We start from the raw sequence: 14,190 nt of genomic DNA on the forward strand, positions 1-14,190 counted from the left end.
TGGGACCGCCACGATGGCTGTGCCGCCGACCGTTGCCGTCAGTGGGACCGTCACGACGACTGTGCCGCCAACAGTTGCTGTCAATGGAACTGCCAGGCTGTGCCACTGACTCCTGCAGTCAATGGGACCACCCACTCCTTCTCAAGTCTAACCCATGCTTACCACCTGGTTTGTTCCAGAAACGTGACCTTTATGCACATAAACGATGGAGACAGGTCCCATCTGATCTGTTTTGGAAAAGATGGATTAAAGAATATTTGCCACAATTTCAACAGTGCCAGAAATGGACGAGAATTAAACACAACCTTGTTCCTGGAGATGTGGTCCTGATAGTAGATGACTCTGCACCTCTTGGTTCCTGGATCATTGATAGAATCACAGGAGTGGTGCCAGACAAAAGGGGCTTGTACGTCAGGTCTGGATTAAGACCCCAATGAGCCATGTATGCAGGCCCGTCACAAAGATATGCCTTCTTCAGGAGACTTCCGACCAATGAAGGCGACACATTTGACATAATTTGACATGACACTTTGATTTGACTTTAAAGCTACTAGATGTACATCGCAGACTGACTATATTTAGGCTATGTGCTGGTAACCTCTGGCCTATGACTGACTGACTATGTATGGACAAAAGAAAATAAGAGAAAATTACTTTAATGGACTGCTTGAATGCGTTATGTTGTCTCATTGGATGTCAGTGACGTAGTGTATATCTTAGGTTAAGGTGATGGATGTGTAATTATTACTGTAAAATAATGTAATAATTAGGGGCCAGAATGTGGTGGATGAGCGTAGTTTTGCATCATGTGGTGTCGGCAGTGATTTTAAGATCACCCATTTGCTCACCTGGTGAGTTTGTTAATGAGTGGGTGATGGTGGAAGTCTATATTTTTGCTGACCGCTTTACGCTTTGCATATTTGCCATTGATCTCTGCTGGAACCTGTGGATCAGTTTTGTATGCTGCTCTGAGATATAAATGATTCACGGATGTTTTGCTATGGAATATGAAGAATTTGACACCAATAAAGGAATCTTAACTGCAGCTTGGATTTATGTCTTGAACAGCGGGCGCATCAACAATAATTTCCCCTACTCAGCGACTCAGTTTGTTTGACAGCCGCCAATACTTGTTGATTTCTTTTTCACTTTTTGGTGCTTTGTTTTGTACTTCTGCATATTTCTTGTATTTTTTTTGGCTAGTCAAGCTTCTTCATGTCCTGAGCATTTCATTGCATTGACCTTGTGTTGACCTGCATATGATAAAGAATAAATTTAAATCACCTGGACAAGAGAAACACATTTACTTAATTTTACACTTTATTATATATGAAAGAACCAAAGTACATGTTGTACTCTCTAAACTGGTGATCATTTTAGTTAGAGCACATCCAAGTAAACTAAGTAGTGTCTCCTCTCACATTACGACAACTGCTGGCACTGAGGTAGCGCTAAGCTAGCAGCACGCAACACAGATGTATTAGCAAAAAGCTACAGCGCACCATTTCCGTCACGCTGAGCCATCTCCTGCCAAAGAAAGTAAACTAGGGGAAACACTGCAAAGATTAACAGGACATATAACTACTGTCACATGAATATATTAAAGTTTAATGCAGGTTGTCTGCAAATCTACATCTGACCGACAAACAGGACAGAATTATGTAAAAATATAAAAACCTACCATTCTTACCTTGCTTTACTTGTAATAAACTAACATGTAAACTCTTACCATCTTTCCAGAACTCATTTATTTAACCTCGTAAAGGAGGTGTTTGTGTTTTGAGGAAGACCTTTGATCTGAGAGCTATAAACAAAAACACGAAAATTAAACATCAAATAATGTGAATAAAATCAACAATATTTAGCTTCCAACAACACAAATTTAGGGATAATTCACAATTTTCAACATTTTCACAATAAAAACTGCAGACTGGAGGAGGGGTGTGTTGGAGTCAAAGATGGGTGTACAATTTTAAAAATGATTCAGTGGTTAGCACTGTTGCCTCACAGCAAGAAGGTCCTGGGTTAAATCCCCAGTTGGACCTGGGGTCTTTCTGTGTGGAGTTTGCATGCTCTTCTCGTGCTTGGTTGGGTTTTCTCCAGGTACTCCGATTTCCTCCCACAGACTAAAAACATACATGTTAGGCTGCCTTCAGGCCCAGGCCTCCCTTGCAAAAAAGATCTGTTATCTCAATGAGATTTGCCTGCTTAAATAAAGGTTAATAAATAAAAAAAAATTAAAAATTTGGGAACTTAAAAAAAAAAAGGCCCTGTATGACCAGCATGTTGCTACTCTCGCATATTCAGAGCGAACTCTCATGTTTTGTTAGAACTTGTCTTAACATTCAGTTGGACTGTTTTTGAAAAAAGTCTAAATCTTTTACATCAGTCATGGCAAAGGACAGGTTTATTACTTATGGACTTTTATCTAATTATGCTTATGGCAAAATATTTTACCACAATTCTTACATTTAAATGGTTACTGTCCTGTGTGGACTCTCATGTGTGAGTTTAAACTTGACTTCCGAGTAAATCTTTGTCCACAAAGCTCACATTTAAACAGTTTTTGTCCCGTGTGGACTCTCATGTGTTGGTTTAAATTAGTTTTCTGGCTAAATCTCTGTCCGCAAATCTCACATTGAAAAGGTTTCTGTCCTGTGTGAACTCTCATGTGCGTGTTTAAACTTGATTTGTGGCTAAATCTTTGTCCACAATTGTCACATTCAAACGGTTTCTGTCCTGTGTGAACTCTCATGTGCGTGTTTAAACTTGATTTGTGGCTAAATGTTTGCCCACAATTGTCACATTCAAATGGTCTCTGGCCAGTGTGCACTCTCAAGTGTCTGTTTAAATTTGTCTTTCTGCTAAATCTTTGCCCACAAAGCTCACATTCAAATGGTTTCTGTCCTGTGTGAACTGTCATATGTTTGTCTAAACTGGTCTTCTGGCTAAATCTTCCTCCACAGTCCTCACATTCAAATGTTTTTTGTCCAGTGTGGACACTCATGTGTGATTTGAAACTAGTCTTCTGGCTAAATCTTTGTCCACAAACCTCACATTTAAACAATTTATGTCCCGTGTGGACTCTCATATGCGAGTTTAAACTTGTCTTGTACCCAAGTCTTTGTCCACAAATCTCACATTTAAACAGTTTCTGTCCAGTGTGGACTCTCATGTGTGAGTTTAAACTTGTCTTCCAGCTAAATATCTGTCCACAAATCTCACATTTAAATGGTTTCTGTCCCGTGTGGATTCTCATATGTGAGTTAAAATGAGTTTTTTGTCTAAATCTGTGTCCACAAACATCACAGACAAATGGTTTCTCTCCTGTGTGGACTCTCATGTGTGTTTTTAAATTTGTTTTTATGTTAAATCTTTTACCACATTCATCACAACTAATTGATGTCGGTCCTGTCTGAACTTTCCTGTCTGACTCTACATTTTTCTTCTGACCCAGACAGCTTGAACGTCTTACTGTTGAATGACATGGCATGTGGCTCTGAAGAGACTGGTTGTGCAGCAATTGTTTACCACACTCAGAGCAGCTGAAACATGCGTTGACAGAGTTTACAGCTGACTCAGGAGCTCTGCTCTCCTTCCAGTCTTTGTCACCGTCTTCAGTTGTTGACCCAGAGTCTGACAAGTGTTCCAGCTGAGAGTCAGGATTGTTCCCATCCTCGTCGTCTTCATCATCCTCACGGACTTCAGTCTCTGAAGAGCTGGAAGCATCTCCATGAAGATTTAGATCTGGGTTCCTGCTGGTTTCTGCTCCTCCACAGTCTGCTACATCAGCTTCGATTTTCATCTGGTCAGCTGAGCTGCTGGGTGGACCATCTCTGTCCTTCATTTGGTGATAATGAAGCTGTGAGAAAAGAGGCTTCTCTTCATCATCCTCAGTCTTCACATGAACTACAGTGAATGAAAACCTGCTGGCATCAGTCTCCTTCATACTGATCTGCTCTCCCTCCAACTCCAATTGGGTCCAGAGTTCCTCCTGTTCCTCCTTTATGTGGAGAGGCTCTGGGTTCTGCTGGTCCACATCAGGCCTCCATTCCTTTGGAGCATCTACTTTAATCAGGAGAGTCTGCTGAACATCTGCAGGGAGCAGTAAAACAAAGACAATATGGACAATTATGTTATATTCAATCATACATCACTTGTGTTGTTGCTTTATGTTCTGTGGATCAGAACTGTTCCAAGTCAAAGGAACACCAGTTTATGCAGCATGTCAAAAACAAATGTCTGTTTACCTTCCTTCTCTGCATCATGTCAGCCAGCTCTCTACCTTTGCCTCTTTTTGTCACTATGTTTAGAGTTGCTAACCTGCACTCTAGTGCAGCTACAGTGTGCGCTTTCAGGACATTATTACATGCAGTGTTTCCTCTGTGAGGACTGAACTAGGCAAAAGGGCCTGCTCCTACTCCGCTCCTGTTTCCTGGAATATCTTGCAAAAAGATCTGAAGCTCTCGACCTTGACCTCTCTAAGTGGCTTTAAACATCTGTTAAGTTCCTGGCAAAAACCGATGAACTGAGTTTATTAGTTTAAAAATTAGCTTATTTTCTGGTTTGATATTTAAATTTGTATTTTTGTTTAATTATAACTGCTTAGAATAAATTTGTTGGTTAGCAATTTGTTTAGTTTATATATTTATTTTTGTTTGGGATGTGGGTAGTAGAGGTATAAATGTGTAGGCTTTAGGGGATTTGGTGGTATGTGGTTTTTTATCAGTTGGAGGTGGGGCAATGAGGCAACCAGTCATGCAGAATCTAGAGTAGGAGAGGCAGGAAGGGATCCTGTGATATGTATTGCATTGTTTGCCTGCCAACATACCATAGCACTGCATTTTTTGGGCCTTTTACTTTGTACTTTGAATTTAAAATCTTACTTTTAACCTACAAAGCTCACAACAACCAAACTCCAGCTTATATTCGAGACCTTATTGTTCCATATTTTCCAAACAGAGCACTTCACTCTCAGACTGCAGGCTTACTTGCGGTTCCTAGAGCTTTCAAACGCAGAATGGGAGGAAGATCTTGCAACGATCAGGCTCCTCTCCTGCGGAGCCAACTTCCAGATTATGTTTGTAAGGAATTGTCCAGTTTTAAGACTGGGCTCAAGACTTTCCTTTTTAAAAAATTCTATAGTTAGGGTCGGCTTGTCATGCTGCCATAGGCTTAGACTACTGGAAGACAAATTGACAATTTTCTTAAAAAATTAATTGTTAAAATTGAAAAGTTTTCATCGATACTACTTCCATCTTAACATGTGATTCGTGACCTGCCATTGTGTATCTGTTCCTCTCAAACCCAACCAGCCAAAGCAGATGGACGCTTGTCCTGAGCCTGGTTCTACTAAAGGTTTCTTCTCATGAGGGAGTTTTTCCTTTCCACTGTTGCCTTCATGCTTGCTCAAGATGAGAATTCTGTGATGGAGTTAAACGCAAAGCAGTATGCTCCTAAGTTAATGTTAACTTAGTTTTATATATATGAATGTTTCTGTTCAGTGACCTGAGATGACTTTTGTTGTGATTTGATGCTATATAAATAAACTGAATTGAATTGTACTGTGTAAACCACAAACCCAGGGTGCATCAATTGTTTATTTTAGTTACATTCGCCTTCAGATATATAATTTTTACATTTTATTATTGTGTAGCGCTTCCTTTATCCTCTCCCACTAGGATAGCGCCCTGAGTTCAACTATTCTATTTTATATTACTTCCCTGGGTAGACTTTCAACTCATACTTTTTATATTTACACCAACCCAAATAGGAAACCCAAATAATCAAACAATGTATCTTATCACTCTCTAATTTATTAAGACGGGGAAAAACTATATGCTAAATTCAACACAAAAATGAAATAAAATTATTGAGAGATCAGTTAAGCTAAATTTCTTTAGACAAAAAACATATCAGTTAAACACAATTTTAATTTTACAAGCACATTCTGCCCTTTAAATAAATCAAATTTGTACACTCCTCAATTTTTCTTCAATTTAAACCATCAAATTTTTACAGTGCATTTATAAGAACTCATTAATTTGTGGATCTACTTTTGAACCTACACCAGCTGGTGTTATTAAATGCAACCCCCCAAATAAAATTCAGCGCTGTTTATCTGTTCAAAAATTATCAAGTGTTTGTAGATTAACCCCCCACGTTGCAGGCCTGGACGACGCTCGGGAGCGGTGGGACCAATTACAGTGTAACCCGTTAATTCCAATGTTTGACGAAAAGATGTGAGTACTCACTCAACCTCCAAGTATTTCCTGTGTCCGTGTGTGTCACCTCTTGACGTTATGTGGCACGGATCCAGCAACCTCCACACAGACGGTCAGCACAACGTTCCAGTCTCCCTCATCGACAGATTAACAGAAATCCTTGCAGGCTTCCCCAGTCACCTGAGACGCTCATCTGGTTTGCCGGCGTCTCACTCCCACACCGGTCTGACGTCACTGCACCGCAATCTCACTACAGCCGCTGTTGTGAGCTCAGCACGGCTCTGAAGTCCAGCTGCGTTCTGTAGCGCAGCTTTACAAAACCACCTCAATCACCCAACTCCCACTAAAAACTTTGGACAAGTTTTAGTCCTTTCTTCTGTCTGTGTTCGCTTTTTTTCCCTCCCCCCCACCCCTGTGCGTCTCTTTCTCTCCTCCTCCTCACGCCGCCCCCCCCCCCTCCCCTCAGCCAATCAGCATTTAAAAATGGTAGACCATTCATTTATACACCCAACCAGTGAGGGGGAAAAAAAAAAATTATTTTGATTGTTTCTCATCTGGAGCACACTTTTACCCTTGCACAAAAACTATCTTAGTAAAAGAAAATCAAAATAAAAAAAAACTACTGGACAGATGACTACATAGCCAGAACAGCTCAAATCAAACATGACTGTTAGAGAAAAAAAAAAATCCTACCAAACCCCATCTATTCAGAAAGTGGTCAAATAAAAGTTTTCCCAGTTATGATAAATTTCAGCAGGGCTACAATTGTTTTTATTGACAATTAGCCACTTTAAAGTGTAATCTATGACAGAGATGTTATTAAGGAGGTAGCATCCACAAACAACATGGTGCAATTAATTATGGGATATGTGAACGTCATTGTGGCCTTCGAAGCATAGTTGCCAAGTCCGCTTATTATAAGCGACTTTGGGCTTGTTTTTTTTTCTAAAGTTGCTTGCAAATCTTGTGAGTCGTGGGTTGGTTTTTTTGGGCTTGGTTTGAACGTGAAGTTGATTATTTGGGCTTGACTTTCTTTCAGAGTGAAACTAGTTGATTATCTCCCAGCTCCACACAATAAAGCAAAAGACGAGTGGTAGTAGGTAGTTTGTCCCTTCCACGCTCCGTTTCTTGTTTATCTCTCCCACCCGAGGCGACAGGCGCACACATAGACATATACAAATACGTCTCATACTGTTTCCGACCACTAGGGGGCTGCATTCACATGCAGATGTTAAGATTCATTCAACCTTTATTTAGATTTTATTTTGAGCATGCATCAAGATATTTATTTAGACAGGTTAATTCCATTGAACCTCGAGGACTCATTTACAAGAGAGACCTGATTTCAACAAAGAATGACGCAACAATGGACAACAGTGACAACAATAGATGATCATAAAAGATGCATACAGTTTTTTTTTAAACAAATTAAAATAAGATGGCAAAAAAGTAGCAAAAACAGCTACATTATAAGGCGAATGTAGAAAACTAAAAACAGGAACATGTCTGCAGAGATGATAGAGAAGATGTTTTGTTTTAAAAAACATGTAGAATTACATATGCAAATCGTTTTTTGTTTTTTTTATCAGAGCTTAAAAGTATGTTATTCCAAGTGTTGAGCATAATTTTGCTGTTGTTTATGTGTAATGCCATAATAAATGTATGTTTATATTGTTTAAAAACGGCCTCTGTTTTATACAATGTGGTGGGTTGCCAGATGGGCTTGTTTTGGGTTTGTTTTCATAGAGCTGGTTGCTTGTTTCTATGGCGAGATCTGGCAACACTGCAGGCCTTGAATTTAGACACGGTCTTAAAAAAATCTTCCCTGCTAAGTGTGTAAAACTGTTGTTTTATCCTTGATGACAGTTTGAATAGAACATCTCCAAACTGAGTATAATTAAGAATTAAAAACAGCCTCCCGCTTCTTGATCTAATATTTTAGTTTCTAGATCTTGTCCACCTTAGCGTTAGCTTCTGTTAGCATGCTAAACTACAAACACAGACGACACATTTACAAGTTCTTGTTAAGAAGTTAAATCCATCAACTACCTAGAAACCACAGCTAGCTAACATCGTCTGATGCTGAATGAAACAAACAAACCTGAACTCATTTTCTCTCCAACTCGACAGCTCCTCTTCGTAATCTGAGATTATTCCTTCAAAAAGACCCGATGTTTCTCCACAGCTTCCTCCAGTCTGTTGGACCCGCTGTCTCCACGGTTTTACTCCTCGGTGAACTTAGTTCTAGGTTGGATCTTGGACACACATTCGTTCCGTGGATTCAGCGGTGTCTTCGACCCGTTTCACCCGCTGCTGGCTCACTTGGCCGCGGTGAGATTACGGTCACATACGAGGTCCTACTCGAGTCGTTCGATCCACTGCCTGCTTTGCCAGTGCTACCTTCATGGAGTGTAGGAAATTTTAAATCGTCACAGAATCATTTTTTTCTAAACACCACACCAATTTTTAAAAAAGAACCGCAAAGGAGCCATCAAAGAGCCGCATTATACAGCTTTATACAGTAATGCAATTTATTTTGCTATTTTTATTCTTAAGTAATTTACATGAGATTTCCATGTCAGCTTCTCATCAATAATGACACCCAAAATTTTTATTTCATTAACTCTATGTATTTAAATACTGTCAATTTTAAATGGGACTTTGATAATTTTATTTATATTACTAAATATCATGTAGTTTTTTTTTCCTCCAAATTTAATGATAACTTATTAAGTTGGAACCAAGTTTATATTTTTACAAATTCTGCCTGTATCATCTCTAACATCCATTCAATATAGTCACCCGAACAAAAAAAAATGTAATATCATCTGCAAATAAAACACATTTCAAAAGCCCTGACACATCAACCAGATCATTCACATACAAAATAAACAACTGTGGTCCCAACACAGAGCCCTGAGGAACTTCACATCCACTAACACAAAATTCAGATCTTACATAGTTTACCTGTACAAACTGTCTCATAATATTCAACTAACGATACCCACTGTAGTGCTAATCCTCTAATGCCATATTTATTCAGTTTTGCAAGGAGAATGGAGTGGTCAATAGAGTCAAATGCCTTTTTTAAATCAACAAAAATGCTAACACAATACTGTTTTTGATCAACAGCAGTTGTTATCTCTTCTATTAGTTCCATGAGAGCCATTGATGTTGAATGATTTGCTCTAAACCCATACTGACCATTACTTAAAATATTATGTTTATCTATAAATCAATCTAATCTGGTTACAAATAATTTCTCCAATATTTTTTAAAATTGTGGCAACAAGGATATTGGTCTGTAATTAGTGAACACACATTTCTCACCATTCTTATGGAGAGGAACTATATTTGCTATTTTCATATTTTCTGGAAGTTTTCCCTGTTGAAAATGATAAATTACGTATATATGTAAATGGTTCAATAACATAACTTATTATATTCTTTACAAACATCATGTCCATGTCCATCCAGTCTTTTGATCTTCTATCTGCAAGATTATTGTTTTTTTTTACAATACTCAGTATTTCTTCTTTATCAATGTCACTGAGAAAAATTCTGTTTGCACAGCGCATGACTGTATGACACATCATTATTTACATTATTTACTGCATTGTACTGGTACTATTTGACTTCCTGTCACATGACCTTGATAAGAATCGTTGGTTACGTACTGTAACCCCAGATTCTATGAATATAGGCGTAGCCCTTTAAGAGCTGTCGCTTAGTGGGTTTATCCCGTTATGCGCAAGCATCATACTGAAAAAATTAGTCCACGCCCACCTGCTGTGTGGGCCCCACCCGATCCGTATAAATTACATTAAGAGCGGGTAATCTGCTCCCAAATAGCTTATTCTTTTCTTCAGCTATTCAGGAGCCAGTGAGGCCCGACGCTTAAAGGGCTACGCCTATATTCATAGAATCTGGGGTTACAGTACGTAACCAACGTTCTATTTCATATAGGTTTCGCCCTTTAAGAGCTGTCGCTTAGTGGGTTAAGGGCGAAGCGGATGTAGTCCTCGCCTCACTGGGTCCATTCGAACACAGTAAGAAACGGAAGCTTGCCCAAAAAACGTCTTGTCACTCAGCTCCCCATGTGCATAACTACGCATCGCGTAATTGTGTGCCATGCTCAGACGCACGTTGTGTAACTATGCGTTCTGACAAAGCATGAATGCCCCGGAAAAAAAAAACTTTCAACGGGGGAAGATGTTGAAAAGAGGAGGGGGGGGGGGACATGAAGCAACTGATTCATGATTGAACAGTATAAACAGATTAATATCAATGAACTGATTATTGAACAAATGAACTGATTGGTAACCATAGTCATGAACTGATCAGTGACAATAGAACCAAAATCACAGACACAACTTGTGACTGATAACAACATCTCACACTGTGAAGCATGCAGACAGATGTGAGTTTAAACAGAGTTCCATGAGAACAACAATATTCATTCTGTTAGAACACTAAGGACAGAATGTGTCATGGAACGAGCCGTTACATCACGTAGGTAAAAGCGAATAAATGAGCAGGGTGTTGACCATGCAGCCGCAGTGCAAATGTCCTGCATTGACATACCATTATGCAGAGCAGTCGAAGATGCGATACCCCTGGTCGAGTGTGCTTTGAGGTTGACAGGAGGCTCTAGATCTGATGCTCTGTAGGCTTCAGAAATGGCCTCACACAGCCAGTGTGACAAGCGCTGGGTGGATAACGGGCGGCCTGCAGATGCATCTCTATAATGCACAAACAATTGTTGAGTTTGAAACGCATTGCAGCTGTGCGCGTTATGTAGCACGATAACGCCCGCACCGGACAGAGAAGATGAAAAGATGCTTCTTCTTCTGATCTGTGGGGGGGAGGGAAGAATCCCTCCAACGATATCTGTCTCGATTTAAAAGAGCTCGTGATGTTTTTAGGCATAAAGGCTGGGTTTGGTCTTAAATCAGCTGAACTACCGTCAGCCTGGATTCTGAGACATGACGGAGCGGCAGAGAGGGCCGATAAATCACTCACCCTCTTAGCGGATGTTAAAGCCAGCAGCAGGGCTGTTTTAAGAGACAAGAATTTAAGTGAAACCTGATCCAGAGGCTCAAATGGAGCTTTGATCAGGGCTCGCAGGACCAGTGTTAAATCCCACTGTGGAATGAGTGGGCGTGAAACCGGCCTATGTCTTTGTACACCTTTTAGAAACCGCTTCATCAGCGGGTGATTAAAAGCTGTTCTGTCTCCGAACCCTTCGTGGCAGGAAGAGATGGCTGCAGCGTACGTTTTAATCGTGCTGAATGCCAACTTCCTATCCATCAGCTGTTGAAGAAAGGACAGCACGCCACCTAATGGACATGAGGCCTCCAGACCTTTCTCTGTACACCAGCGCTGAAAAGCCGTCCACTTTGATGTGTACAGGGCTGTGGTAGATGCAGCGCGTGAATCTTGAATTGTGCGCACTACCTCCTGAGGGAGACCCATCTTCTCTAAGCGGGACCGCTCAGCGGCCAGACCCACAGGTGCTGGCCTATTTCCGGGTAACTCCTGATCGCTCCTCCTGCTTGAAGGAGAGCATCTTCCCTCCATGGCAGTTTCCACGGACGACCCGACAACAGACGTTGCAGGACTGGGAACCATGGTGCGTTCACGCACTCGGGAGCTACCAGGAGAGCTGTCAATCCTTCCTCCTGAACTCGGTTCAGGAACCGTAAAATCAGAGGGGGAGGGGGGAACGCGTACAGAAGCGTTTTGGGCCACGGGCTGTGGGCAAATGCATCCACCCCCAGCGGTGGATCGTCTCGTGGGCTCAGGGAAAACCATAACTGGCACTGAGCGTTCTCTCGCGTCGCAAACAGGTCCACAGCTGCTTTGCCAAACTTCTGCCACGTCTGAAACATCAGGTCTGGATGGAGGGTCCAGTCCGCGTGACGTGGGCCGCCCCTGGACATCACATCTGCTCCTCTGTTCAGAACGCCGGGTATGTAGACCGCTCTGATGGAAAGCAGATTTTGGTGAGCCCAACACAGTAGCTTCCGCGCAATGTGTAACATCTGGGCTGAACGCACACCCCCCTGGCGGTTTATGTACGCAGCAGTCACCATGTTGTCTGTGTGAATCAACATGTGTTGATTCTGTAGAACGGGAGCAAAATGCTGAATCACGTTCAGCACTGTGCGACACTCCAAAACATTGATGTGGGCTGATGTGTGGTGGGGCCACAGCGCCCCTACTGCTTGAGATAAGCATGTCCCCCCCCAGCCTGACAGCGACGCGTCCGTGAAGACTGACACGTGTGACGAGGGTCTGCTGACGGGGACTCCCTCTGACAGAACCAGGGTGTTTCCCCAGTGTCGGAGGTCTGCTCTCACGGAGGGAGGGACAGTGATCATCCGTCTCTTTTGTTTTACTGGATCCACACGCAGACGCGCAAACCACCTCTGGAGGCGTCTCATGTGTAACAAACCCAGCGGGACCACTGTGTGAGCTGATGACATCATTCCCAACAGCTTCATGACGGAAACAGCTGTTACCACTTTGCCAGGTCTTACGTGGCGTAGTTGGTTTTTTAGAGTGTCGATTCTTGTTTGTGATAAGCGAGCCGTCATGGTAATTGAATTTAATTCCACTCCCAGATAAACAATTGTCTGGGCCGGGAAAATCGAGCTTTTCTTCCAATTTATGGCGAAGCCCAGATTTAGCAGGTGTGATGCCAACACCTGAGCCTGTATCAGCGCTTCCTGTCTGGAGTGAGACAGGAGCAGCAAGTCGTCCAGGTAAAACAAAACTCTCATCCCTGCTCTGTGCAACGGATGCAGGGCTGTCTCCACACACTTTGAGAACGTACGAGGCGCGAGGGAATACCCGAAAGGCAGCCTGTTGTACTGGTACTTCATCCCTTGAAAGGCGAAACGCAGAAATTTTCTGTGTTTTGGGATGATTGGTATGTGAAAGTAAGCATCTTTTAGATCGATGGAAACAAACCAGTCGTTTCTCTGGATGTTGTCCAACAGCTGTCTGTTTGTCAACATGTGAAAAGGTCTGTTCATGATCGCTTTGTTGAAAGCTGACAGATCCAGAATTGGTCTCATCCCTCCGGTCCTTTTGGGGACCAGGAAGTAGCGTGAGTAAAACCCTGTGTTTTCCTCCTCGTTGGGAACTCTTGAGATTACACCTTTTATCAGAAGCTCCTGGACTTCTGCATTTAAGGCTGAGACTTGGTCTGGTGATGACAGGACCGTCTCTATAACTCCTCCGAACGGAGGGGGTCGAGTTGCAAACTGCAGCGTGTAACCCTTGCATAACACTCTGTCCATCCATCTGTCCGGCGAACAGGTTTTTAGCCACTCTGCGTAACGCTCGTGGAGTGGACGTGCGTTTAAATGATGTGCCGTGTTTTGAACGGATGTCATCCAATCCTCCGCCTCGACCGCCGTCATGCGTCGCGGAAATGTTTTCCGCGTGACCCAAGGCGAGGCTTCCTCGAAAGGGCTGTTCTGCGCGCGCCCGTGCGCTGTGTCTGGATCGCGGACCAACCTTCATGTCCGAGCGGGGCGGTGTGTGCTGAGGCGAGGCGTGTGTCAGCTGATGACGTCGTGAGGCTGCACGTTTAACGTCGCTGTGCGAACGTTGAGAGGTGGAGGGCGTGACGTCATCAACGCCGTGCTGTCGAAGTGAAGGTTGTGAGCCTCGCGGGAGCGCACGTTTTCTCTGGAGGGACGCGCGCCGCTCTCGCTGAGGGCGGGGCCCGTCATTGGATTCATTCAGCTGTCTCACGCTTATGCCGCCGTGAGCTGCTGATCGCTGAGACGCGATGGATGACGGCCGCTCGCGTTCGCTCAGGAGAGGCGTGTGTTGTTTTCGCTGAGAGCGGGGACCTCCACCGGACCCGGCCTGCGGTCCCACATTTATCCCGATGTGAGCCGGTGAGCGCCGGGCAGCTGTGCGTGCATCATCAACACAGCGCCGTTTGGAT

At 42.7% G+C, this 14,190-nt stretch overlaps 1 protein-coding gene across 1 annotated transcript; it reads right to left on the reverse strand.

The window, feature by feature from the left end:
- Window positions 1-2,479: 2,479 nt before the first annotated feature.
- On the reverse strand, window positions 2,480-3,501 carry LOC119412876 (gastrula zinc finger protein XlCGF8.2DB-like). Its single transcript, XM_037679912.1, has 2 exons — window positions 3,117-3,501; window positions 2,480-3,038 (listed from the first exon to the last, which is right to left on the reverse strand). The coding sequence occupies exons 1-2, from the start codon at window positions 3,491-3,493 to the stop codon at window positions 2,480-2,482; spliced, it is 936 nt and encodes a 311-aa protein (XP_037535840.1). The 5' UTR covers window positions 3,494-3,501.
- Window positions 3,502-14,190: the final 10,689 nt, after the last annotated feature.

This window comes from Nematolebias whitei, chromosome 7 (assembly GCF_014905685.2).
Source record: "Nematolebias whitei isolate Nwh7 chromosome 7, NemWhi1, whole genome shotgun sequence".
NCBI lineage: Eukaryota > Metazoa > Chordata > Actinopteri > Cyprinodontiformes > Rivulidae > Nematolebias > Nematolebias whitei.